The 25,306-nt window shown below is 40.5% G+C and overlaps 1 protein-coding gene across 1 annotated transcript in view; it reads right to left on the bottom strand.

Annotated features, from left to right (window-relative positions):
• Positions 1–25,306, bottom strand: part of LOC137794835 (teneurin-3-like) — a 274,268-nt gene that overhangs the window by 176,123 nt on the left and 72,839 nt on the right. The window contains exons 6-7 of the mRNA XM_068591903.1: positions 24,640–24,710; positions 21,520–21,807 (exon numbers count right to left, since the gene is read on the bottom strand). Of these exons, the coding sequence (XP_068448004.1) occupies positions 21,520–21,807; positions 24,640–24,710 (359 nt within the window). The remainder of the gene's footprint in view (positions 1–21,519; positions 21,808–24,639; positions 24,711–25,306) is intronic.

The raw sequence follows: 25,306 nt of genomic DNA, 5'->3' as shown, positions 1-25,306 counted from the left end.
ATTACTATTTTGCTGCATATGTGAGGGAAAAATGGTGTGCCAATCCGATAAGTGTATTGTGAAAGGCTGAAACTCTCCATGGGGTGATTATTATCCCATCTCTGCTTCAGAATCACGTGAAACCGCTTGCAGGCTGCGGGAGAGACTTAAAGCCCTCGTCGGCCATGCATACCCATCATGCCTTCTGTGAAGCCCCGCCCCTACGCCTCTGATCGAAATTAAAAGAGCAGTTATTGCTGAGGTGGGGAAGACGTGCAGGTGAGGCGGAGTGTGTCTCTCCAGTGCATTCTGTCCTCAAGAATGATTTAACGCCCTTTGATATCATCTTGGATTTGTACAACTAATGATGATCATTCCATTAGTTAGCCTAGGACTCTGTATATTCACGCTTATTATCAGGCAAAAGGCAAGGAATCCTGCCACATCCTGGCACTTCATCAGCTGGAGTGCACTCCACAGCTGACCTCGGGTGTCAGTGGTCTACAGTGTAACTCTCTCCTTGTCAAAATAGACAAGCTGACACCCACGACTATTTTACGCAGCATTGGCCAGATGTGCAGAGGTGTGACATTCTCTCTTCTTGCATTCTTCACTCAACCTCTTCTGTTACTTTTGGTGTTTACGAGTGAAATACAATGAACGCCTGTATGAGACTGTGTGAACCGTTCTCCCCATTTGAACGACTCTGAGTGTGACCGCTCTGAACTGCTATAAACACTTTAGTGTTCAGACGGTTATACGACACCTCATACTTACTTATGTGGCTTTGGGCAGACTCCTGTAGTCTTACTGATGATACCATAGAGGGGAACCACCAGCGCCAAGAGAACGAGCCATGAACTCTCCGATGAACTAAATCCTCTTTTAATCATTCTGATCAGAGGGACATTGTGTTTCTATTTGATTGACAACTAAGCATGACCACATCTGATAGGCTGACGATTCACACTACAATGTCTGAATGTAAAGTGTATATTTTTTGTCTAATCTTGTTTTCCACTGAACTGTTTTCATTGGTCACATGCGAGTCATAAGAGAAAAGGGACATTTACACTGTTCCTTTGCAGCTGTCTATATAGACACTTTAATTCCCTTTGCCATAAAGCCCTGATGTTACCGAGCCATATGCATTTCAGATACTAATACTGCCACTTCACACTAATGCTGGCAAACAACTGCTCTACAACAGCCCCAGTCAGAGTGTGTGTAGATCAAGTAATATTAGATATGCAAAATGTTGATCACTTTACAGACTTAACAGATGTTTTACATAAGCCTCTTGTCATTTACCATTCGCACATAAAGGTCATATCAGTATAAAGGTCTTGTGCTTATGTAAATGATGTGATATTAAAAATGTTTCTCGTCTCATCCAGTTATAATTCCTCTTTGTATTATTTTTGTGTCACAGCGTACTGTATGTTTGACTTTAAATGTCGGATAAAATAAACTGTTCCACCTTTCTGGAAGGCGTTTCGCTCTTCTTGTGTTACTGATATTACTGGAGCTCCCCCGTAATTGACAGAGTGTCCTTGATTTTCCGCTTCAGAGTCTCTGTCTCAATAGGAAGAATCTCTCAAGGAGAAGGGATTACATTTGAATCTCATTTTTGAATGTTTTCCCACATTGATACAACTTCTGTGTCGTACATTTATCTACTTTACATCCCAATTCCCTGTCAGGAGAATGCTGGAGAGAGGGGGTTGTACTCACCGGACTTTTCTTTTTTCAATCTCTATCCTTCCAGCAGTGAGGCTTTTCTAACACCAGTGTATCTGCTGGTGCCCCCCCACTGACACACACAATATAGACTCCAGAGGCCTTCAGTGTGTGTGTGTGTGTGTAATCGATAGAGAGGGGGGAGGTGTGTGTGTGTGCGTGTGTTTGTGTGTGTGTGCGCGTGTGTATGTGTTTGTTCCAGTGCAAGTTCAGCTGTTCCCGCCATTTAAATGTGTATGTGTTTGCGTGTGTTTGTGTGTGTGTGTGTGTGTAGGACTGTGTGTGATACGCGTTCCTAAGCTCTTTCATTTCATTGTGAGGGACCCCTACTGGGCAAGTTCACAACCTTAGAGGGAGAGAGGGCCAGAGAGAGATGGAAATGAAAGAGTAGTGTGAGGGGAAGACAGGAGAGAGGGAGGACAGAGGGAGAGAACAACAAAGCGAGAGGACAGAAACAGAGAGAGTGGCTTAAACAAGCCAACTGGTGAATTAAAGAGGGGGAAAAAGCAATGAGGCAAGAACTCTAAACCGTCAGAAGGGAAGGAACAGAGAGGAAAAGAAAGAGACCGTTCTCCTTTCTCGTAATCCTTCATTCAGTATGAGGGGATTTGAGTTGATGGTGAGATAGCGTAGTGTAACTCCCTCTCACTGTGTGTGTGTGTGTGTGTGTGTGTGTGTGTGTGTGTGTGTGTGTGTGTGTGTGCGTGTGTGTGAGAGAAGGAGAGAGAGAGAGAGAGAGAGAGAGACACTATGAGCTTGGAAATTCCAGTCTCCTGATCACACTACAAAATAACAGTAATCATTTTGACCAGTGCACCGTGTGTGTGGGCAACAGAGAGCAGCATGGGTGTGTGTTTGTGTGTGCGTGTGTGGGTGTGGGTGTGTGTACATGTGTGTGCACAAATTAGCCTGTCAACCTTTGCGCAGCCTATTCTTAACAGTGATGACTAAGATGATATGGGGGTGGACGAAACTATTTAGGATAAATGATGGCGATCTGCTGCGCTACACTGGTGGTTTATAGCACACACACACACACACACACACGCACACACACGCACACACACACATAACAGCATGCAGCTCAAACCTACACACATTACTACTTTTTGGTGAAAATAAACCAATTGATGGCCAAATATGTTTTTGATTGGGCACACACAAGCTGATACATAACTGATGTAATGTCTCTGTCATAAGTTATAATAATAATGTAATAATGTAATACTAATGTGAAGGCCAATGAAAGAAGCTTTGAAACTTTGAATTTAACTCAATCCGATATATTTGTGAACTATTGGCACAGCCCTTGTTATATGTGGTATTAAAGAAAGATGAACATGATGCTGTGAGCCGTTTAAATAGATTAAAACAATCTTTTTAGACATTTTAAACAAAATGTTCAAACTTTTGTATAAATAGTTATGTAACTTTGTTTGTATTGCCTTCAATAAGCTGTTATCCTGAAGTTATCTTGAACAGCTGCGCCACACTGCTGCCACCTGGCCACTCCTAGAAACACAGAAGGATCTCTAGTGTCACAGTTTGAAGCCGAGGGCCAATGAACGAGCAGCGAGAAGTGAAAACATGTATACCTCTCAAAGCATGTTAACACTCCACGTCATCATTCACCTACTGATTAAAGGAGCTAAGGTGCTATGTGCCAGTTAGGAGTAACTACCATTCTTCGAATATTCTCATGGGGTTAAGTGTCTTGCCCGAGGACACATTAACATGAACTAGCAGAGCCGGGGATTGAACCGCCGATCCTCCGATTGAAGGACAACCCTGCTCACCACAGTCTCCCAAATCAATAAATCAATCTTTCATTGACGTGCTTCCTAGCGACCTCTCGATGTATAAAAAGGTACAATGAAGGTTTGAAACTATTTTAATTTCACTATAAGCTTTATAATAAAAAAGTACCTTGAGAATACTGAAGGGAATTCAGTATTCATTCCATATTCCTATTTGAATGCCAACTTTTAAGATTCATCATTTTGTGGTTTCGCTAAAAAGGGATGGATTTTAACACCAAACAAAAATCTGTAATCATGTAAGATGCATTTTATACGACTGTGTAAAGTCTAAACAAACAAACACACACACACACACACACACACACACACACACACACACACACACACACACACAGCTGCTTAGTGTTGGATCACTGGTCATTTCCTCCAGGAAGGAAGAGCCACCATCTTGTGGACCAGCCTGAGGAGTGGAGCGTGTGTGTGTCTGATAGGGCTGTCAAAATTGCTCAAAAATGACATTTGAATATATGCTTTAAAAAAACACGTATATTCAAATATATTTGAATTTCTGGTTGCGCATGCGCATTGCACGATAGGCACGTCAGCAACAGGGCAAATTAATACAACGAGACATAACTACTTGTATACGTAATTTAATTAAGTTTAAACATATTTAACAACATATTACCTACACAAAAATAAGTAAATTAACTGATGGCCAAGACAGCAGACCTTGGCCTCTTGCTCACGCACGCTCTCTCTCTCTCTCTCTCTCTCTCTCTCTCTCTCTCTCTCTCTCTCTCCCGCACCGTCGCGCTCTCTGCGCATGGCGGTTTAAATGAACGACATAATAATAATAAACAAATGCTTTTCAAGCGCTGATCAATAAGTTTGTGAAAGCAGACAACGAACTGGCGGCGGACGGCGAAAAATACGTATCCAGACGTGTCTGTTTCGCTGAAGTTTCACATTTTATGCCATGTTCTCTTGGGTGCACACTCTGGGGATGTAGCCTCACGTTGCTTGTCATTGAACAATAAGCTAACTCTAGCATACATAGTGACCAGACGTCCTCTTTTTCCTGGACATGTCCTCTTTTCGAGAGATAAAAAAATGCGTCCGGCAGGGATTCCAGAAACATTCGGGATTTTGCCTCGTTGGATATTTGTGTTTCTCTGAGTCTTTCACAAACTAGATATTATGCCCTTCCAAGTTTTGAAACGGTATCTAATGTTCCAACTTCTTGTGCGAGCTCTGACTGTAGAGCGAGCTGTCATTGGTCGACCGATCAAGATATTTATCCTCCAAATACAACCATTTTGAGCCTTTGGTACGATCCTTCTCCATTACCAATCTGGCAACACTGAGCACCTTGTCACCTCGTCGTGGCTGTGGCGGGGGTTGCCAGATTCACGATAATTATCTTCCAAAATACTTTTTTTTTTTTTTAACATTCGAATATTAATTTTCATATTCGAAATTCGGTTTTTAACAACTATTGGAATATATATTCGAATTTTGAATATTCGTTGACAGCCCTAGTGTCTGATTGTATATCCGCGTTAGACTCAGCAAAGGAGCACTTACAATGTGTAGCTTCCTCTTCACAGGAGAAAATAAAATAAGAAAAGAACAGAGAGGATGGGGACAGTGAGAGATACGGATGAATGATCTGGATGAGAGGGAGGCAAGAGAGGAGACAGAGGATCTCTGCAGTGGTGTGAAGACTCATACTGACTTTGTTGCAGTGTAGGAAAAGCTGATCAAACTTGAAACTAGAATTAATAGCCACCAGATTAGTACACCCATTAAACTCAGGTCAATGAGGTCTAAACTTTATCACTAATTAAAAACAACGTTTTTACAGCATTACAATTTTTCTAGATGCTCTGACCAAGCGATACTGCTTATAAAAAGAAAATATAACATTTAAAGGCAAGTTAGATCCTCAACTCAGCTAAAAATAACCATTCTCTTTTGGTAACATTTTGTAAATATAATTGCCCACAAATGGAAGATACAATTTAAGGTAATGATGAAATCTCCCAGATGTGTACGTCTTCATGTACAGGTCACATTCATCAGGCTAAAAGGAGCTATTTATGTCAACGTTGTGCAGTTAAAAGACTTTGAAGCATACGCGTAAACCTCAGAGAAAAAGTAAGAGAGCTACAATAACAATATATGTTTGTTTTAATGAGGCCCAGGGTCTTTCTTGGCTGAAGAAAAAAAGGGTTGAAGACTAATGCTGATGACATTATAAGATGAGGGGTTATTTGGTTGGTTTTATATTTTGGCACACATCTACTTTATTCTCAGGGCCAAACCCCAAGGTTGAGAAAGTTTCTCATCGTGGGATGCATTCTCATCTCACGTTGATTTGCCAAAGCAAAGCCGGTCAAAATAATCTCGGTTAAGCTCTTCATGGGTCAAACTGTAATGTAACCACATGATGAGAAGAACAGACTGAAACGATTCCAGGTAATTTAAAGCAACTGCTAAACATGCATTAAAAGAAACACAGCTAACTCTCTCTCTCTCTCTCTCTCTCTCTCTCTCTCTCTCTCTCTCTCTCTCTCTCGCTCTCTCTCTCTCTCTCTCTCTCTCGCTCTCTCTCTCTGTCTCTCTGTCACATACACACAGGCAGCCTGTAAATCTGTTACCAGAAGCTGTAGGGAGTGTGTGTAAGGATATAGTGCAGGGTTATAAACAAATAGAGGGTTTCAATTAGAGACCTTAGACTCCAGGACCAGCTGTGTGTGTGTGTGCGTGTGTGTGTGCATGTGTGAGAGAGAGAGAGCATGACTATGAGAGCATAGCATGATTGAATCCAGGTGGTAATGATATTTGCTGGTTTGCCTTTTCTATACATGAGTTTCACAATCTCACAGAAAGCTTACACACACACACACACACACACACACACGCACGCACACGTACACACACGCGCACATGCACACACACAGAGCGTGTGAGTCCATGCTCCCCTGCAGTTACATTTGGTGTGCTTCATATAACACAATACAAAGAGGGCGCTGTTCATCCAGCTTAAGCTGAGCTTGAGTTGAGCTGAATTTCTAGTTGATTGAAGATTGTAAAATAAGTGTAAGGCTGATAAGAAAAAAGCCTCAGCCAAAATATGTATTTTCTTTTAAGGGAGAATGATGACATGGGAAGCCAGAGGGCAAGTGAGTAATATACGTCCTATTTACACTTTTTAGTATAGAATAGCAATTTTGTTATTCGTTTACAGTAAACTGTTCTTTGTACAATGACAAAACAGACGCTCGAGGACTTATGCTGCGTTCACACCAAAAGTGTTAGGGATTTTCCCAACGCTTTTGGAGTGAACGCAGCATAATGGTCACAATCGCAACAATTAAAGGCTTAAGCCCTACTAGTGACCTCTAGAGGTTGCAATATCTGTTGCACATCAACATACAAAACAAGTCGATGGTTGACAACATTTGTCTAAACAATAATACAACAGAATAGTTCCATAAATTGTCAAAATAGTCAAAATCGTTCATCCACCAAGTCTTGGTGGATGTCTTTTATGGTCTTATGATGTCATATTAGTTTTGAGGGGTCTTGTCATAGACACATGTTGATCAAGTGGACATGTTGACTTGACAGCATCACTACAGTGGAAGTAACCATCACCCAATTGTGTGTCAGCTTGTCCAATAATATGAATATTAATAATAATAATAAAAATAGCTTCATCTATCAAATAGTTGAATAGAAAGCAGACTATACACTTCCATATATGGCCTGATGGGCACTTTGATTAATTCTCAGGTGTATATATATATATATATATATATATATATATATATATATATATATATATATATATATATATATATATATATATATACCATTCTTCAAACACTTTTATGATGCCCTCTTCACTCCACCTGTTGTTCCAGTGCATGCCATTGCTCATACAGCATACACCGTCCTAACCTTCCTTTATTTAACTTCTATCCATTTACAAGAACAGCCATGTTGTGACCTTCTCACTTTGGATTCTTCATCCATGTATGTGTGTGTGTTTCTGTGTGTGTGTGAGAGAGAGAGCGAGAGAGAGAGAGAGAGAGAGAGAGAGAGAGAGAGAGAGAGAGAGAGAGAGAGAGAGAGAGAGAGGAGAGAGAGAGAAAGAGAGAGAGAGAGTGAGAGAGAGAGAAAGAGAAAGAGACGCACAATGGCAGGTGGTGAATACAATAATACTGCGATCTTATATCTATTACGCACACACACACACACACACACACACACACACACACACACACACACACACACACACATACACACACAGGGGCACGGCCCATATTAAGTTACAATGTAGAAGACGACTGAACAAGTATAAGCGGATTACAAATACCTTGAGTGTGCAATATGAAGGAGATAAGACCTGAGAGTGGGGTGGTGGGGGAGGTTCCGAGAGAGGGAGACAGAGTGAAAGAAAGAGAAATGACAGTGAATGACTCATTCATAAGAAAGGGTCCACCTTCCTTTCACACAGCTGTTTTTTTCCCTCCACCTGCTTCTTCTCTCACCCTCAACTTTGTTCTCTTCTTGTCGATGATGTGATTAGTTGAAAGCCTCCATCCTCTCGTCATGCTGACGTAGCTTGAAGCAGAGGGCTGCACCTGCATGAACCCCTGTTTGTGTGTGAGTGTGTTTGGCAGCCACTAACTGGTCCTCTCTTTCTGTGACACACACGATGGAGCTACAAAGAGAACTGGTACAGCCTTCACTCCTGTGAAAGCTGCTCCGAGGCACATGAAGCAAAACAAAGTTTGACTTCCATCTTTAAAACTGATAAAATGTGATGTAACTCACACCGCGGCACGCGGCTGAATGGAACCGCACGGCCGCCGTCGCCATTTCTTTTTTTGTCAAGCCTGTCCAACCGAGCAACAGTGATTAAGGGGGGCGGGTCTGTAAATGTGAGGAGGGCCTTGCGGTTTCACGGATCAGAGTAATGACTTTACTTTGTCTCGTTCAAATAGTCAGAGATTGACTTCTTCACTGGGTTACTGGCTGTTTATTGCTTCAAGGCCAACACCCCACGAGGAGCCTTTCAAGACAGAACAATAAAGGTTTTATTGCCCCCTAGTAAAAATGGATGGGTATGTAGGGTTTGTTGATCAATATCTATGACTCAGTAATCATTTTGTGTTTAAATAAGAGGCAGGAAACATGTGGGAAACATGTGTTTAGCTCCCAACTGTCCAGAGAAAACCACAAAGAAGTGTAGTTGTATTTTGTTGATTGTAGTTCAAATCACCTTGTAATTCACATCAGCTCTATTGTGGAAATGATTTAAATATAGAAATTATTTAAATATGGAAATTATTTAAAAATGGGGATAATGGCAGAGAATTTCAGACTGGAGTCCCAGTGTGGAGAAATAGCTGTGTAACAAATGTAAAAAGGGAAAATGACAAGTCAGTTTCCTTGTTTACTCCTTACACGCCTGACCGATCACTGCAGGAAGTGCAGGTTGTCAGCAATGTCAGGTTGTCATAACGATTTAAAATATTGTGAACCTGTCAGCATCTCACCCCTTCGTTTCCTGTATAATTTAGACGCTGTAGTTCATTCGATCCGTTTAGTTTAGTTTTACCATTTGCACATCATTCAACGTGGCGCATATTTTGTTTCAGAAAAGGAGTTGTATTTGTTTCATTCACATGTAGTTTAGAGATGTGTTTATTTCTTAAAGGGACCGTGTGTAGGATTGGGTGAGGTTCTGCTCACTCCTCCCTTTCTAAGCCAGCAGAGGTGAGCCGCCAAGTGCAGAACTGTGGTCACGCCGTGGGCCTCGCTCAGTGGGCCCTTCTCACCTCTACACTACTTCAGGCCGCCAGACAGCGACTGATGGTACCACGGTTCTGCACTCTGCAGGTTCACCAGCATATTGGAGAACTACGGAGGCCTTCGGGTTATGTAAGCACACAAAGGCCCTCTCCAGAATCAGTGATTTCTGGGCTCCTGTAGAAACATGGTGGTGCAACATGCAGAACTCCGTGAAGAGGACCTGCTCCCTCGAGAGATATAACGAGCTCATTCTCAGCTAACGAAAAGACACACTCAAAGTTTCAGATGATTATAATGAATATAAAATATAATGAAAACGTAGTTATGCATATCATATACTACAGGTTATCTGAAATGCTACATATTGGCTATTTGAGAACATATTAGTTATTTGATACTCTTGTTATATTTAATAAATGATCATCCATTAGAGTTCTCCTCTTGTCTCACGTTAAACATCTGTCTATAATTGTGATATCTCTGATCATTGCTTGTACTTTGATGATTTGATGAGAACACAGCGCTGATTCGTGAAGTAGTACATATAGTAGTGAAGCAGTACATCTCTGGGATAAAGAAGTGAAGTCTCCTTGAAAAGAAGCTTGATCTGTCACTATCAAGGATATCAAGGATATTTAAGGCTAAATCATTTTAGAATCATTATCTTGTACTCAAGTCCTTCAAATCCAGGAAAACAACCCCCAGCGTGGAGCTGTGGGCCTGTGAATGGAGGCAAACAAAACATAAAGTATTTACTTGTTATATTGACGACTCTCTCCTGCAGCCACAGATGACCTTTCATATGTGGTCGTGCTTCATGACACCAGACACACAGTGTTTGTGACCATCCTTTGCAGAAATCAATCAGCAACTCTTGCACTTAGTCGAACACAGACACATCCTGACATTACAGGGACAATAATCTGAATTGCCATATTTCTACATTTCAGGTGTGGACTGCTACTCATGTCCCTCTAACTAAAATATGTCTTTGTTTTTTGTCCAAACATATTTTCATATTTACATGATGCTGTACATTTTAAGCTATACAAAGAGAGAATCAGGAAAAGAAAGGAACAATACTAAGCATCATCTTAAGCTGGCTGAGAGAGAGACAGACTGCCCTGCCCACTCAACAGGCCTGCACACACACAAACACACACACACACACACACACACACACACACACACACACACACACACACAGCTAAACAGCCTTTGTTAGTGTCATAATCACATTTAGTAGAAGCCATATGACAGAAGAAGAAGCTGCCAAGGACAGACAGACGATGTGGGAGAGTGTGAGCTTGTATGTGACTAAGAGAGATGAAAATAAGGAGAAAACAAGGCTCTGTGTGGTATGTGAAGTTTCTCAGTAAAATCACCCATATGCTGAGGTCAGCCACACTATCACTAGCTTTCCAGACCCTTCTGTGTGTGTGTGTGTGTGCGTGTGCGTGTGCGTGTGTGTGTGTGTGTGTGTGTGTGTGTGTGTGTGTGTGTGTGTGTGTGTGTGTGAAAGAGTAGGATGTGGGCTGAGACTTAATGGTTATTTCTCCCTTCACAGTGAACATCATTACTTCTTTGTGTAATTAGTGCATTGGCTTCAGGTCACCCATTTCCTATTAAAAACATGTTAAAAATGATAACTTGCTTTTCTATTGGTTGTCAAAAGTGTCAGTTCGAGACTGTTTCCTGTTGGTTTGGGTGTGAAATGAAAGACAGTAATGTTAACTGTAGTTTCAGGGTGGTTTGTCTCAAAATGAATCACTGGAAGAAAAAGGCCTCTAACATACACACACCTGTCCAACCTTTATAATAAACACTTCACTTCCCAACTCCCTCTGCAGTCTATTTAATTATCTCTGTTAGCACGGGCACAATTGATGGACCACCATGGCCCTGTAATTGCTGACAAATCACATCGCTCCAAGTGACAGAATGCCTCCGCAGTGACGATGAGGGATCGTATCTCAGTGGTCACCGGGGATGCACGGTACTGTAAGGCCATGTCAGCACAAAAAAACACCACCTTAAACACATTTTCATCCTCGTGTTAGTCTGGTGTGCCTTCAATGACTCACACATTAAATATAAAGACATCGTGACATTGTTACAATAGAAAGAAAGAGCAAGTGGGTGAGAGCAGGGTCAGAGGAGCAATGGGGAAGGAAAAAGAGGGCAGAGTGGCATTGTTCTCATGATGTAAGAGTCAAAAAGAAGAGAGCGAGAAGGAAGGAGTGAATGAGGGACTGAGAGAGAGCAGGGCAGATAAAGATCGAGAGAGACAAAGAGAGAGCGGCAGAGTGGTAATGTCCTAATGATGTAGTGGCTGTCAGAGCATTTGCTTCAGAGGCCAAATGATCCTGTAAGAACAGCACAGCTATTGATCCAGCTATTACACAGCACCACATACTAATGATTGTGTGTGTGTGTATGTGTAAGAGAGAAAAGAGAGAGAGCGAGAGAAGGAATAAGATTCTTTACAAACACAGCTATATACTGTTTTTTTAATAGACAATCAGGAAGATGATGTTGAAAGAGCGATTGTGTACAGTAGATACGTGTGTTGGCTGATGAGTCAGTGTGTGTGTGTGTGTGTGTGTGTGTGTGTGTGTGCGTGCGTGCATGCATGCATGTGTGTGCGTGTGTGTGTGTGTGTGTGTGTGTGTGTGTGTGTGTGTGGATACAATTCTGACATGACACTTCATCAATACTCCCATTACAGTGTGACATATTTGAAACTGAATCTAAACCTGATCTGCTTGATATCCGATCTCAGTTCTCACCTTGAATACCTCCCATTTCACACACACACACACACACGCACACACACACACACACACACACACACACACACACACACACACACACACACACACACACACACACACACACACACACACACACACTTCAGAAATTACAAAACTGTCAATCATATTGACGGGAACAAAGCACCTTGGAATAGAACATTGTATAAACCACACACAGTCTTTTTAGACATTTGATACATTCATGGCCTCTTGGTTGTTTTTTTGCTTAAATGAAGAGGAAACAGAGTAAACCATTAAAATGCATCAAAATAAAATGTCCTTATTTTGATTAAATGTGATTATCAATTATGATTATGCCCATTGTGACTTTGCCTGATCAGGAAACTGTTTGGTCTGTAAAATGTTTTTTTAAATGATGTAAAATGTTTTCCACTTAACAAATATCTGAAATATCCATTTGATCAAAACAAAGCAGAAGCTTAAGCTTGGGAAGGTTTGACATTTTGGACTAAAACGTTTTTTTAAAGAAATAAATTTATGAAGCCCTCTTTTCATGGACAGTGACGAGCTTTAAGTGACGCAAAAAAAACACTACATGTAAGTCATCTGGACAGACTGTCATTTCTAGAAAGCGGCCTCTGGGCCGGGTACCAGGTCAAATCTGTTTAGGGACATGTTTGAACTTCCACCAATGTCCAAATCAACAATTTAATGTTCCAACAAAGAGTGAACATGTTCTACAGTTGAGTGCTCTGAAGAGCTGCAGAGAAAGCTTCACCTGTCATTTAAAAAGAGCATCCTCCACATTCGAAGGTGCTGAGACTCTTGTGGAGAATGTATTAGGCTGAACTCTCTCTCCTATCGGCCTCGCTCACTCCTTCTGCCTCTGCACTTCTGGTAATGGATTCTGCCTAAATGGGTTCTGAGAAACACGAGTGAAGAGCGGACGAAAAGAGGAGGTGACGTCAGGGAAGGCGAACGGAAGACTTGTTGCTTGTGTCCTGGTAGCGTATGATAGAATCATGACGATTGGTAATGTGATAACTTTAACAATATACAAGATTAGTTTGAATCGATTGATTCTTTGCACCTCCCCCTGAAAGTGGTGCGCATCATTATTCCCAGGGGTGTAAAATAGTTGAATCGTTACAGTAAACCAGTATGCCTGTTCTTACTCTGTTACATTAGGCAGCGTCATACAAGATGAATTACACTTACAATGCCATTATCAAAATTGTCTAAGACATGTTTTTCTGAGAATGGAGCCGTTTCAATAACTGTATCTTTCAAGAGAGAAGAATAAAGATGAACAAGAATAATAAAGGAGCGACGAGAGGGAGGGTGGATGGGAGGGGAGACATGAGGGAAGGAGGGATGGAGCGAGCGATGCTGTAGGGTTAATGATTTAATGTTGGCCACTTGATGGAATGAAGTGTCTTCTCCATGTTAGCGGCGCCAAAGTTAAACCCGCTAGTCAGTTAGTCTGTTATTCATTGATTTCTCTGGTCAGCACGAGATTGCTATTGAATATGACTGGCACCAGGGCTGAGAGAGAGAGAGAGAGAGAGTGTGTGTGTGCGTGTGTGTGTGTGTGTGTGTGTGTGGTGGGGAGGAGCGTCGCTCAAGTGCATTTTCAGAATGGTGAAAATTAATTTTTCTGCATACACGTGACCTCTCTGACACACACACACACACACACACACACACACACACACACACACACACACACACACACACACACATTAGCTAGCTCTTGGAAGAGTGTGAAAGACGAGCCGGAAATACATCTGCAGTCTTTGTGCAACATACTGACTGCTATTCTCCACACCTTCTTGCTGTGAGAGATGATACATTATTTATTCCAGCAGGCTGTTTTGTATTAACCATACAGCACCCGCTGAGCAAAACCATAACCAGCAGTAATATCTATGTATCAATACGTACATATACATGGATGACAGGAAAATATCTACTGGTGAATATGCATGTATAATCTCTCCATACTTGCATTATGCATCTTGGTTATTGCAGTGATCTGTCTTCTGCAGCAGTCAAATCTATTGTCTCTTTCTCTACCATGATGTGTGTGTGTGTGTGTGTGTGTGTGTGTGTGTGTGTGTGTGTGTGTGTGTGTGTGTGTGTGTGTGTGTGTGTGTATTGTACTGGATAACTATCTAATATATGAAGTTCTTTTGCAAGAGCATGAGTGAATATGTTGCGAGTATATGCACACCATGTAAGAGCTACCTGATGTATAGTTTAATAAGCCTGTAATATAAATATTTTAAGGAATACACATTATTCTAAGAAGCACGTAGAATTTGTGAGCCGTAATACTGGAGCAATACCAAAAGGAATAACTACAATAAAGATGCTTATTAAATGCAGAGTTGAGTCTTGTATGCGTATTATCAGCTCGAAAGTGTTTCAACCAGTTTGAGTTTATAAAAAGTCGTTTTGCTTCATGAAGTGGATAATATCAATAATAACAACAATAATCATAATAACCACAATGATAGTCATCATAATAATATTATTGTTATTATTGTTATTATTATTGTCAGCCAGTGTTAAAATAGCTGTGAGATGTTCTCTCTAATTCAACTATTTTGTATCTGATATATGTGTATACACACAGCCTTTACATCGTAAAACAATGACGCATGAAACACAGAAAGTGAGAATGTCAGTCAACATAATGTTCTGACAGCAGTTTCAGCATGAACTGAACTGATATATACATTTCAAAAGTCATTTGGAACCCATGGTTATGTTTTTCTTTCAACAGGTATTCAGGTATAATTAACATCCTAAACAAATGACTGATGAAGGAGAATTTCAGGTATAGAACGTGATGACCATTTATAACAGAATCATCTACATGGGGGTGAGAGTATGGCATTGCCTCGCTATAGTTCAAACCATGACAGAGCACATTGTTCTGCTCCTTTTAAGACATCTTGTGGTTTCTAAAGATCTGGACATCTTGCGTCCAGTGATTGCTTAACAATACCAGTACTAAGAAAGAGACAGAATATCTTCAATATGTCTCTTACAGTGCAGGGGCCACTATTACTCACTTAGAAATGCTAAAAGGAAAGCGTTGCAATGAAAAGGAGTCAGACAAAGACTGAGATGCTGCACCGGGGGAAGAAAGGAGAGAACAAAGATGAGGTTTAAACGACAGAGTGGACTCAGCTATCCAGAAAGAGACAGAGAGACATAATGACTGAGTGATTTTCTCAGAGATAATGCATCACACATTCCCTCTAGCTGTCACAGAGCTCCTTATTGATGTTGTTTCCAGGTAAGTGTGTAATTCAGCAGTAAAATGAGAGCGTTGTACTTTCAAAGAAAGTGACAACAATACTGACTGCAGAGTAAGTAGAAGCTTGATCATCTGTTCTGCTTTGGTATTGTGTATGAATGGAATCCATTTAGTCACCGTCTGCTGGGCCGATGGATCGCATCCCTGCACCTTTCCAATGGAGCAGCCACTGAACCGACTTGAACCAAACAGAATTCCATTGATAGAATGAGAGCAAGGTATGAACTGATCCATCATCGTCTGTTTTATGTCCCCGTCTTCCTCCATCTGTCTGCCTTCCTGTTGGCTGCTCTGTCAATGGAGAGCTTTCAGGTGACACATCAAACACCCTCTGGCACCTGCACTGGAGGTCTGCAGTGACAGGTGGAAGGGGGTGCCATTTTGTGTTTGCTGTATAAATGACAATTTGCAATGTTAGCAACAAAGTGTGACAAAGTCGGTCGTGTGCTGTATGCAGATACAGCACACAACCAAAAGTATGTGGGCATTGTACCTATATGTAATAGTTAAACATCCTATTTCAAAATGATTGGCATTGATCTGCTGTTACAGAAGAGAAAGGTACGCCACACTAGTTTAGAAGCTGTCCGCAGGGATTAGCTTCCTTTCTGAGTGTATGGAAAGTCAGTGTGTGTCCACTGTCCACACACTCATGCTCAAGTACCCAGGATTTGAAATGCAAGATATCATAAAAAAAATAAAATAAATAAAAGATAAATTGCACAGTTGCATGACTGTACAAAACAACACTCAAAGAGAAGTCAACTTAAAAAAGAATTTACACATCAAAAATGAAGTTTAAGATTATGTTGAAGTTTTTCTTTGTACTTGAACCAATCCTTTTTTGGACTTTGGGTCCTTTTAGCATGAAAACTGTCGTAATGTACTACTGATTGCAAAGATAACGAATACTGAATGACCTCAGATTCTGTAGTTGTGATATAGTGTGTAAGTGTGTGTGTGTGTGTGTGTGTGTGTGTGTGTGTGTGTGTGTGTGTGTGTGTGTGTGTGTGTGTGTGTGTGTGTGTGTGTGTGTGTGTTTTGTCTGCATAACTGCTAAGGTTATAATGTTAAGCTGCTTAGGGATGCCAAATGGATTAAGTGTTTTGTTGACACATAGTAAAGTAATCTGGTTAGCAAAGAGGAGATACACCCTCTTCCTCTTTCTCTGTCTGTCTGCTTCCATGCCCCTCGTTCACCCTTTCCTTTCTTTCTGCCATTTCCATCACACCGTGTCTTTCCCACTGTCCTAGTTCATCCCTACATCGCCCTCTGCACACACCACGCACACACCCTTTTAACACACATTTAGAGTCAAAGCGATTGGACAGCTAGTATACTTTAAGCTCCTTACTATGGCTCTGTTTGTTGTTCCTCCATGTACAAATCAATCATGTGTTTGTTGTTTAGTTTACACATGATGAACCTCTAGAGAGTAGCACATCTTTTGAACAAAACAGTTAAACACAATTTTTGAATAATCCACCCAGTTCTTATGTTAATTAAAAAAAAAAGTAATTTGAGGATAGACACACCTGTTTTAGTGTGTTCAGAGCAGAACATGTAAATGTATCTTCCTTTTTCTGTCCCACTAGTTGAGATCACCGATATCAAGTAACTGGGTCCGCAGCAGCTGGGCACCTATGGGTTCAGACACCACAACAGTGTTTACATCTGCCAGTGTGTGTGTGTGTGTGTGTGTGTTTGTGTGTGTGTGTCCACTGGGGAGCCAGCCAGACGTCTCTGGTCTAATATTTCCTCTCAGGAGAACAAATAATGCAGAGAGGCTTCTCCTTTTCCCCGTTCTGCCTTTATTCTCGACTTTCCCTGCCTCTCTTTTGAATCCTTCTGTCACCATTGAACTGCTTTTGCTTTTCTTCTCCTCCTCCCTGATGTCTTCCCCTCTTCTCCCATTCTTCTTGCCCTCCGTGTTATCTATTCTTCCTTCCGCTTCCTCTTGCAACAGAGCGCCAGATAGAATCACAGAAGTTGGTTTAAGTTACTGTACACACACAGAAGTGCGTGCCCGCGCCCGCACACACACACACTTTCTGCTGTGAACCAGGGTCAGTATCAAGGGACGCAGCCACAATAGGTGTCTCAGTGGAGGCAATGTACCGTCTGCTGTTTACAGAGCAATAACTCCACTATCAGCCCCATTCAGACGATGCAGAGTGGCACAAGAGAAGAGAAGAGGTGGAGGTGAGCTGGTTGCTGAGAGCGTCACGCATACTTTTACTCCCAGAGGAGCCTCTCCCCATGACTCAATACTGCATTGATCATGAAGAAGATCATGCTCATCTTGTTTAGTCTGAGTTCATGTTGTTAATGTAAATCTATAGGGTTCAGTGTGTTGACACACTAAAGGCCAGATCAAGTACAAACTGTTCTTTACAGGTTGGCTCCAATGTGTCCCCACCATCGGGTCTCAGGGTACTTTTTTACTGTGTTCATGCACTTTTAAAAAAAACCTGAACCAAATATTTTTTGGGGTGTAATTGTTCTCTTTTCTTGGATCTGCCGACGTGGACGGATCTGACCGAAATCTCAGTAAACTTCTCAGAGAATGTATTCATTTCATGTACGTGGGTTTAAAAATAGTTGGCTCAATATAATATCCTAAAGAATATCCCGCTTTGTGGTCCATTTGACTCTAAATGGAAATGCCCATTTTGCTGTATTGAAGAGGACATCTGAGACCATTAACTCGTGCTTACTGAGGTAATAGCTCAAGTGAGAAGTAGAGTCATCCAACCTTAAATGAGCCTGCACAGAGTTGCCAGCAGGTGGCCGGCATCCAAGACTCAGAAACTTGGCTTAAGTCTTGAGTAGTTGTAACATTGATTCACTGACAAATAAAACTACATTCAGCTATAACTTCGAACTCACCCCCACGCTCTTTCTCTGTCTCTCTCCCTCTCTCCACCACCAGACATGCACTAACGTCATGCCGGTAACCTGGTGGAAACAGGATGACATGAATGATGACATGTAGTGTTTGAGCGCCTTGAGTGCCCGGAAGACTAAAAAAAGATCTATACAAGTACACCCATTACCATAACTAACTCTCTGGCTGCTAAACATCAAAAATTTAGCAACGTTTTCCATCTTAAGTCTTGATTTGCATACGAGCAGTGGTGACGGGTGGTATTGTCGCTGGGCTTGTGTTTGACCAATCAGTGAAGTTCGGTGGTTCAAACTTCAGCCTGATGTTTCCACAGCACCACAGAGCACTAAACCAAATTTGGTTTGTATGTATTACGTAGATGTGAGTAGAGGCTCTGGTATTGTCTATGCTACCGCCACCAGCTAGTGATTTAACTGAGGTTCGTTCTTATAAAGTCTTAAACAAAATAGCAGAATTTCTTTAGAACACAATGTAATTATGTTTTTGTCCACTACAGAACCACCAATATATTACTTTGAGAAGGCATAGACAGTGAGGTGCAGACCAGTATGAGTTTCAATGCCTGAAAAATACATCCAGTGGCTCAACTCTTATCCAGTCCTGAATGCTTTATCCACCGACCTGGACCAGCTCGCTTCCATGAGGGTTCAACACATCCACAATAATGAGGAGCCACAGCTGTCCCTCCCGACGGAGCCGCTCTCAACCAGCAGACCATGTAGCAATGGACACCTCCACTCTACACACACACAACAAGGAGAGCTAGCACACACACGCAACCACACACAGATACACAAACACACACACACACACACACACCCACACACACACGCACACACGCGACCACACACACACACACACACACACAGCTGCATTTTAAAGAGTCAATTAGCCTTTGAAAACTTGACGACTACTCACTTTTAAAGATTGGAAGTGTATCCTCCAGAGCACTGACATCCACAGCATAATGCCATTTAATAAAAACATTATCAAACTTAATATAGGAAATATAACTACTCAGCACTTTATCTCACTGTTAATTACAACATCACATCTCCTAATGAAAACCCACTGTGTGTGTGTGTGCGTGTGTGTGTTTGTCTAGCTTAATGGAAATACAGTGTGTGTGTGTGTGTGTGTGTGTGTGTGTGTGTGTGTGTGTGTGTGTGTGTGTGTGTGTGTGTGTGTGTGTGTTGAGTGTCTAAAATATAAAACAAGTCCTTTATTAAGTATGAAATTCACACCTGTTAAGGAAAACTACCATGGGGATATATACATGCCCCCCCCCACTTCCACAAACACACACACACAAAGATGTACTTCACAAAGATATCTGCACATGTACATTTCCTTGCTTACATCCAAGTAAGGCACACAAAGCCACATATGCAAACAGAAAAAGGTCAAAAAACAAATGCCAGCTCAGCTAAGTTGGGATCATTAATTAAAAAAAAAAATTGCAAGAAATTGTTTTGTGTTTTGCAGCGCCCCCTCCCCCCCCCCCCCCCTCCCGCCCCCCACACACACACACTTTACCAGCCTCCTTCCCCAATTACATCCATTAAAAATGACACTGAGTGTACATAAACAGTCCATATCAATGTAAGAGATTTAATTGCATGATGTTTTAAACAATAAAGCCGATTTGCTGACTAATGGACTAAATTACATCGACTGTGGAGAGCAATGTCTAAACAATACTCCGACAGCAATTTTTGTTCTATATTTGCAGCATATATATATATATATATATATATATATATATATATATATATATATATATATATATATATATATATATATATATATATATATATATTTATATATATATATATATATATACACACATACATACATACATACATACACACACACACATACACACACACACACACACACACACACACACACACACACACACACACACAAAAGCCATGAAGCTTTAAAAAACAAAATGAATTATTGTGCTTTATAATTTGCCTCTCAAGATACATCCACACACAAACCGATTGCCGGCCCATCGGGAGCAACTTGTGGTTCAGCGTCTAGCTCAAGGACACACCACCATTTAGAGAGGAGAGTCAGGGATCAAACCCCGAAGTCTGCAATTAGTGGACAACTCGCTATCTCCTGAGCCGCTGTAGCCCCAAACAGAAGGAATACAATAGGAAAAAATTGACTCATAATAATATGTTTCTGGATAGATAGATAGAAGCTGGCCTTGGAACATACTGCAATGAACCGCTTCGACCAACACTGGAATCATCAGCAAGACCTCCAGAATAAGAACTAGCTACATTGTTCTGCTTCCTCTAAATATTTGTAAAGTTTTTCCTCGGTAACAAAACACAGTGGCATTAACTAACGCTGCTGTCATAATGTCTTCAGAGGATTCCCCCTCACTAACACACACACACACACACACACACACACACACACGCAGCAGACTCACAGCAGCTCATGGCTGCTTACTCTTTTTGTTGGAAGACAGGATTCATCAGTAATTGTACCAGAGGAAATGTCCATTTTGTCTTATAAATAAAGGAAAGGGAAAGTAAACCTGTGCACTTTTAAAATTATTTAATATTTTATTGTAAATGTAATATGTTCCTATTTCTTGCACAGTGTTTATTGTCTAATGTTATGCACCCCCCGCCATGACAAACTCCTTGTATGTGAAATCTGGCAAATAAACGGTTCTAATTCTGGTTCCTAAAATCCTCCATTGTTGAATATCTTGTCAGATTCTTCTCAAGAATTGGCTCTTCTTGGTATTAAAAACTGATTTCAGACTGTTTCAAATGTATATCCTTTTGCACTTGTCTGATGTTTCTTGTAAGTATTAATGCTATGGGAGTGTCTGAAGCAACAACTACAAGTGTGTAGAATCAAAACCGGAGAAATTACAATTAGCCTGGCGCTGTGTGCACCTGTCCTATCAAAAATATCACAATTCACAATCGTGCATGCATACTTTCCAATGACAATGATAAAGGCTGAACATTTTTTTAAATCTGTCAGGCTGAGTAAATGTAGAAGAGTGTTCCTGTGTGTACCTGAGGGGAAGCTGTGTAACTCTCTGGCTGCTAAACATCAATAACAGCGGTGATGATATCTCAACTGTCTTCAGTTGAAATATCATCTATCTGGTGAGGTGTGGTGCGTGAAGAGGGAAAGAACTAAAAAGAGAGAAGGTCTTACCATTGTCGCTGTCTGACTTGTTCTCATGCTCGGTGTCGGTGAGAGTCAGCACTGAGTTGGAGCGGCTGGACAGACAGGAACTCCTCCCTGATGATTTACCCAGACCCCCACGGCCCCACAGCCGCATGGCGCGCTCTGGTGACATCACAGCCTGACTGTCGGTGTCTATGTCCTGGGCCGTGCCAACTGAGAAGCCGCGGTGCGGGAGGCCCATCTCGGAGCAGAAGGCCAGGCCACGACGAGAAGGTGGCTCGCAGATTCCCAGCTGACGAAGACTGAAATGCTGACCTGAAATAAAATCAGATGATTTGAGCTAATTACTATAGATATACATAGATTGATGTTTTATAGCCACTTGATTACAACATTACAAATTGTAAAATCTGCCTTAAACTCCTTAAAATTCACCCTGCCTGATAGAAAAATCACATTGTCTAAGCTGAAGAACATTTATGCTTCCAAATGATTCTACATTGTTAAAATATAAATATATAAAAGTTTAAATTCATAGCTCAAGAGTTCACTGTCTGGCTGTAAATTAAGTAATGAAAAAGGTGATGTCTTTAACTTGTAGTTTACCAATCAGCGATCAGTAAACAAAATATATTGGAACCAGATTATATTTGGCCTCTTTGCTTCATACATTAGTCAGACTAATCAATCAATGAAATAGCTCCACTAATGTGTGTCACTAACTGTGTCATACATGACTGGCCCTATGACGGCTTGTCACCGTGTGTGAGTATGCAGCAGAGAAGCAGAAGGGAAGTCACACTCAGCAGCTGCCGCATGCACAGAGAGCCGGACTCAGGCAGCATCCGAGAAGAAAAGCCTTGACCCTCGTTATGAGACTGAACTAACGGCAGCAGTGCTTTATGAAAGAGCTAGAGTTTAAAAAGAAACCTTGATTATTTTTCCTCCAAAAGACAGAAAAGAGAAGAAAATAGAAGCAGAAGATGAATACTTATCCCTTAAATCCCATTTAGTCATTACAGGAGGAGAGGCAGATTATAAGAGTGTTAAGCCTGGAGACTCTTAAGATGTAAACTGTGAAGGTGGTGGAGCTCACAGGATGAGCATCTTTAACACCATGCACTCCATTATTCTTTCACAGTTCACATCCATTATATTATTGCAAATGCAGAAATGTAAACAATGTTAAATAATAACATTTATATTTGTTTTGTTATGTGTTTGATTCATTATTTAAGAGTGGCACCAGAACTATAGTAGTGGATGCTGTTGGTTGTTCTGGTTATAACAAATAATGAAGATTCAGCTGCTGTAAAATGAGACGATAACAAAGGAGGAGGGATCAGGTTTAGAATGGATGATCAATGAGCTGGGATTAGGGTTTAGGATAAAAGGGAATTGAATGAATGACTTCAAATAAATGCAGGTGTAATAAGTTATAAAAACTGCAAAAAACACATAAATAAAAGACAAACAATAGTAATCAAAAAACTGTCTTTTTACGAATACTTTTTGATCTTATCTAAACCGTTGTTCCTGGCAACTGTATTTCCTCCTAAAGAATAGACATTAGAGCCAATAGATTCAATTGCAGTTCATTTTGTATGATCCAGGAATTCACACAAAGGAATGCATTGTACAAAAATAAAGGCCTTGGTGCCATAGAGCTGGGTTCAAAACTAAAGAGAGGACAGCTCTCTTGAAAGAAACTACATGTTATTGATCGGTTAAATGACACTTCTTCTTTTTTTAAATCACAATTAGGTCATATTAAGCAGTGGAAATCCCTTTACAATTTAAACACTACTTTTATGACAAGCTTCTGATTATGACAGAATTAATTGATGCTGGTTTTTAATGGGGAGGCCTTTATCCAATTTTCATCTGCTTCCACAAAATCAATCACATTATAAACTGTCCTCCCTGGTGTGCATGGGGTGTTGTTTAAATGTTGTTCATGTGATGAAAGATTAATACAAATGTCATAAGCCAATGTATACACACAAACACACGCACACACACACACACACACACACACACACACACACAAATACACACACACACACACACACACGCACACACACACACACACACACACACGCACTTGCACACACTTTATATACATACATGGATACGGTAATATGCCTACATTATGTATCTATATCTATCCATCTATATATAAAAATAAATAAATATATTTCATATTGAGGCATGCTCAATGAATGCAAGGCTGTAGGAATTTTTGTAATTACATGTCATGCAACAATCTTTGTCACAGTTTCCCCTGAAACAAAAGGAACACTAATGCTTAGTGTTTGAATAGGGTTATTTTGCTTCCTTTAAAAATCACTGAATCATGAATTACTTTTCTATTCTGCAATATTAGAGAATATTGCAGAGTAGTGAAGTAATTCACGAATGGATTAGACATTAAGAATAATTTTTACATTACATTTAAAAAAAGTCATCAGGAGCAACTCTTTCACATCAACTGGAAATGTGCTGCAATCTGGCTCAAATAACACACATGAAAATGCTTTAAAATAAAAATGAAAAGAAGACAAACAAATGATCTGTAAAATCTCTGTATGTGCCTCTTCATCTCTAATCAGCAAATGAAAAGGGAATTATCAAAGCTTTCCGTAATTAATGGCACAACAAGAGATAAGAAATTCTGCTGTTCAATTAAAAGTTATATTAATTTTAAATGAGCTCCAATTAGGCCAGCAGTGAAAATGAAGGAGATAAGATGATTGAGTAATTATATTTTTTTCATTTCTCAAATATTGACGGTGTGTTAATTGGAGCTGGAGAACAATGATTTCGCTCCGTGGAAAAGCTTCTTTTTAAATTTTAGTTTTACCATCTTACCAAGATGTCTCACCTTTTTATTTGCATCATTTTAACAGAACTTGGAGCATTTATAATGTGTTCAACAAGTTTTAAAAATTCACAAATTTGTAAACTAATACAAAAACAAACAAAAAATAACAGTCTACCAGGCAAATTAGGATTTGCAAAACAGAAAAAAGCAGAAAGGCAATTCACATGACATTTCAAGGTAGCAAGGCTACCAACAAAAACACTTTTTCTGAGTTGTGTTGCTTTAAATGTGCCAAGATAAGCAACCAGAGCGGGGACTCTCACCTTGTCTGTTATAATCATCCTGTTCACGGTGGACCATGTCCTTGTAACCCTTGGTAGTGCCGTACAGTAACCTGTCAACAGCCAAAGACACATGTTGTCAGTTGTGTTACTATAATAAAGAATAGTCCTTCAGCGTGAATCCAGTGAATGTCATTGTGTCGCTTTGTTGTGTCCTTTTGTGGGTTCATCGGTGCCAAATCAGTTTAATTTACCATTCGGCATCAAACAAGACACTAAACACAATGCCAAGTCTGCTGTGTCTCTACAGAGAGTATTAATCATAAACTGAACATACATTAAGTATTACCCTGTTTGTCTGAAGGTGATAAGGAACACGTATAAAGATAAGGTGCAGAATAAAATGTTAATTTTAAATAAACATGATATTAAAAACACATAATCTATAATCAAAGGAAGTGGCATACACTTTGGTTTGCTGTCAGCTATTGTGACGTATAGAGCATGTTCAAGGGTGATTGGTAAAACAGAGCACTCATTGAGAATAAAGCACATCTAATGTGGCTCAATCCTTGTCTGCTGTCTACAATTGTCTCTTTAATATCGTGAACAGACATGGGAATATAAAAAAAAAGTATGTATGAACACTTGTTTTGATCCTCGCTTGTGTAAAAAAAACAGAAACTATCAGTTATCAGCTTTTCAATAG

This window comes from Clinocottus analis, unplaced genomic scaffold (assembly GCF_023055335.1).
Source record: "Clinocottus analis isolate CAN_PGR_092001 unplaced genomic scaffold, fCliAna1.0.p SCAF_26, whole genome shotgun sequence".
NCBI lineage: Eukaryota > Metazoa > Chordata > Actinopteri > Perciformes > Cottidae > Clinocottus > Clinocottus analis.
This window is presented reverse-complemented; position numbering and strand designations above follow the sequence as displayed.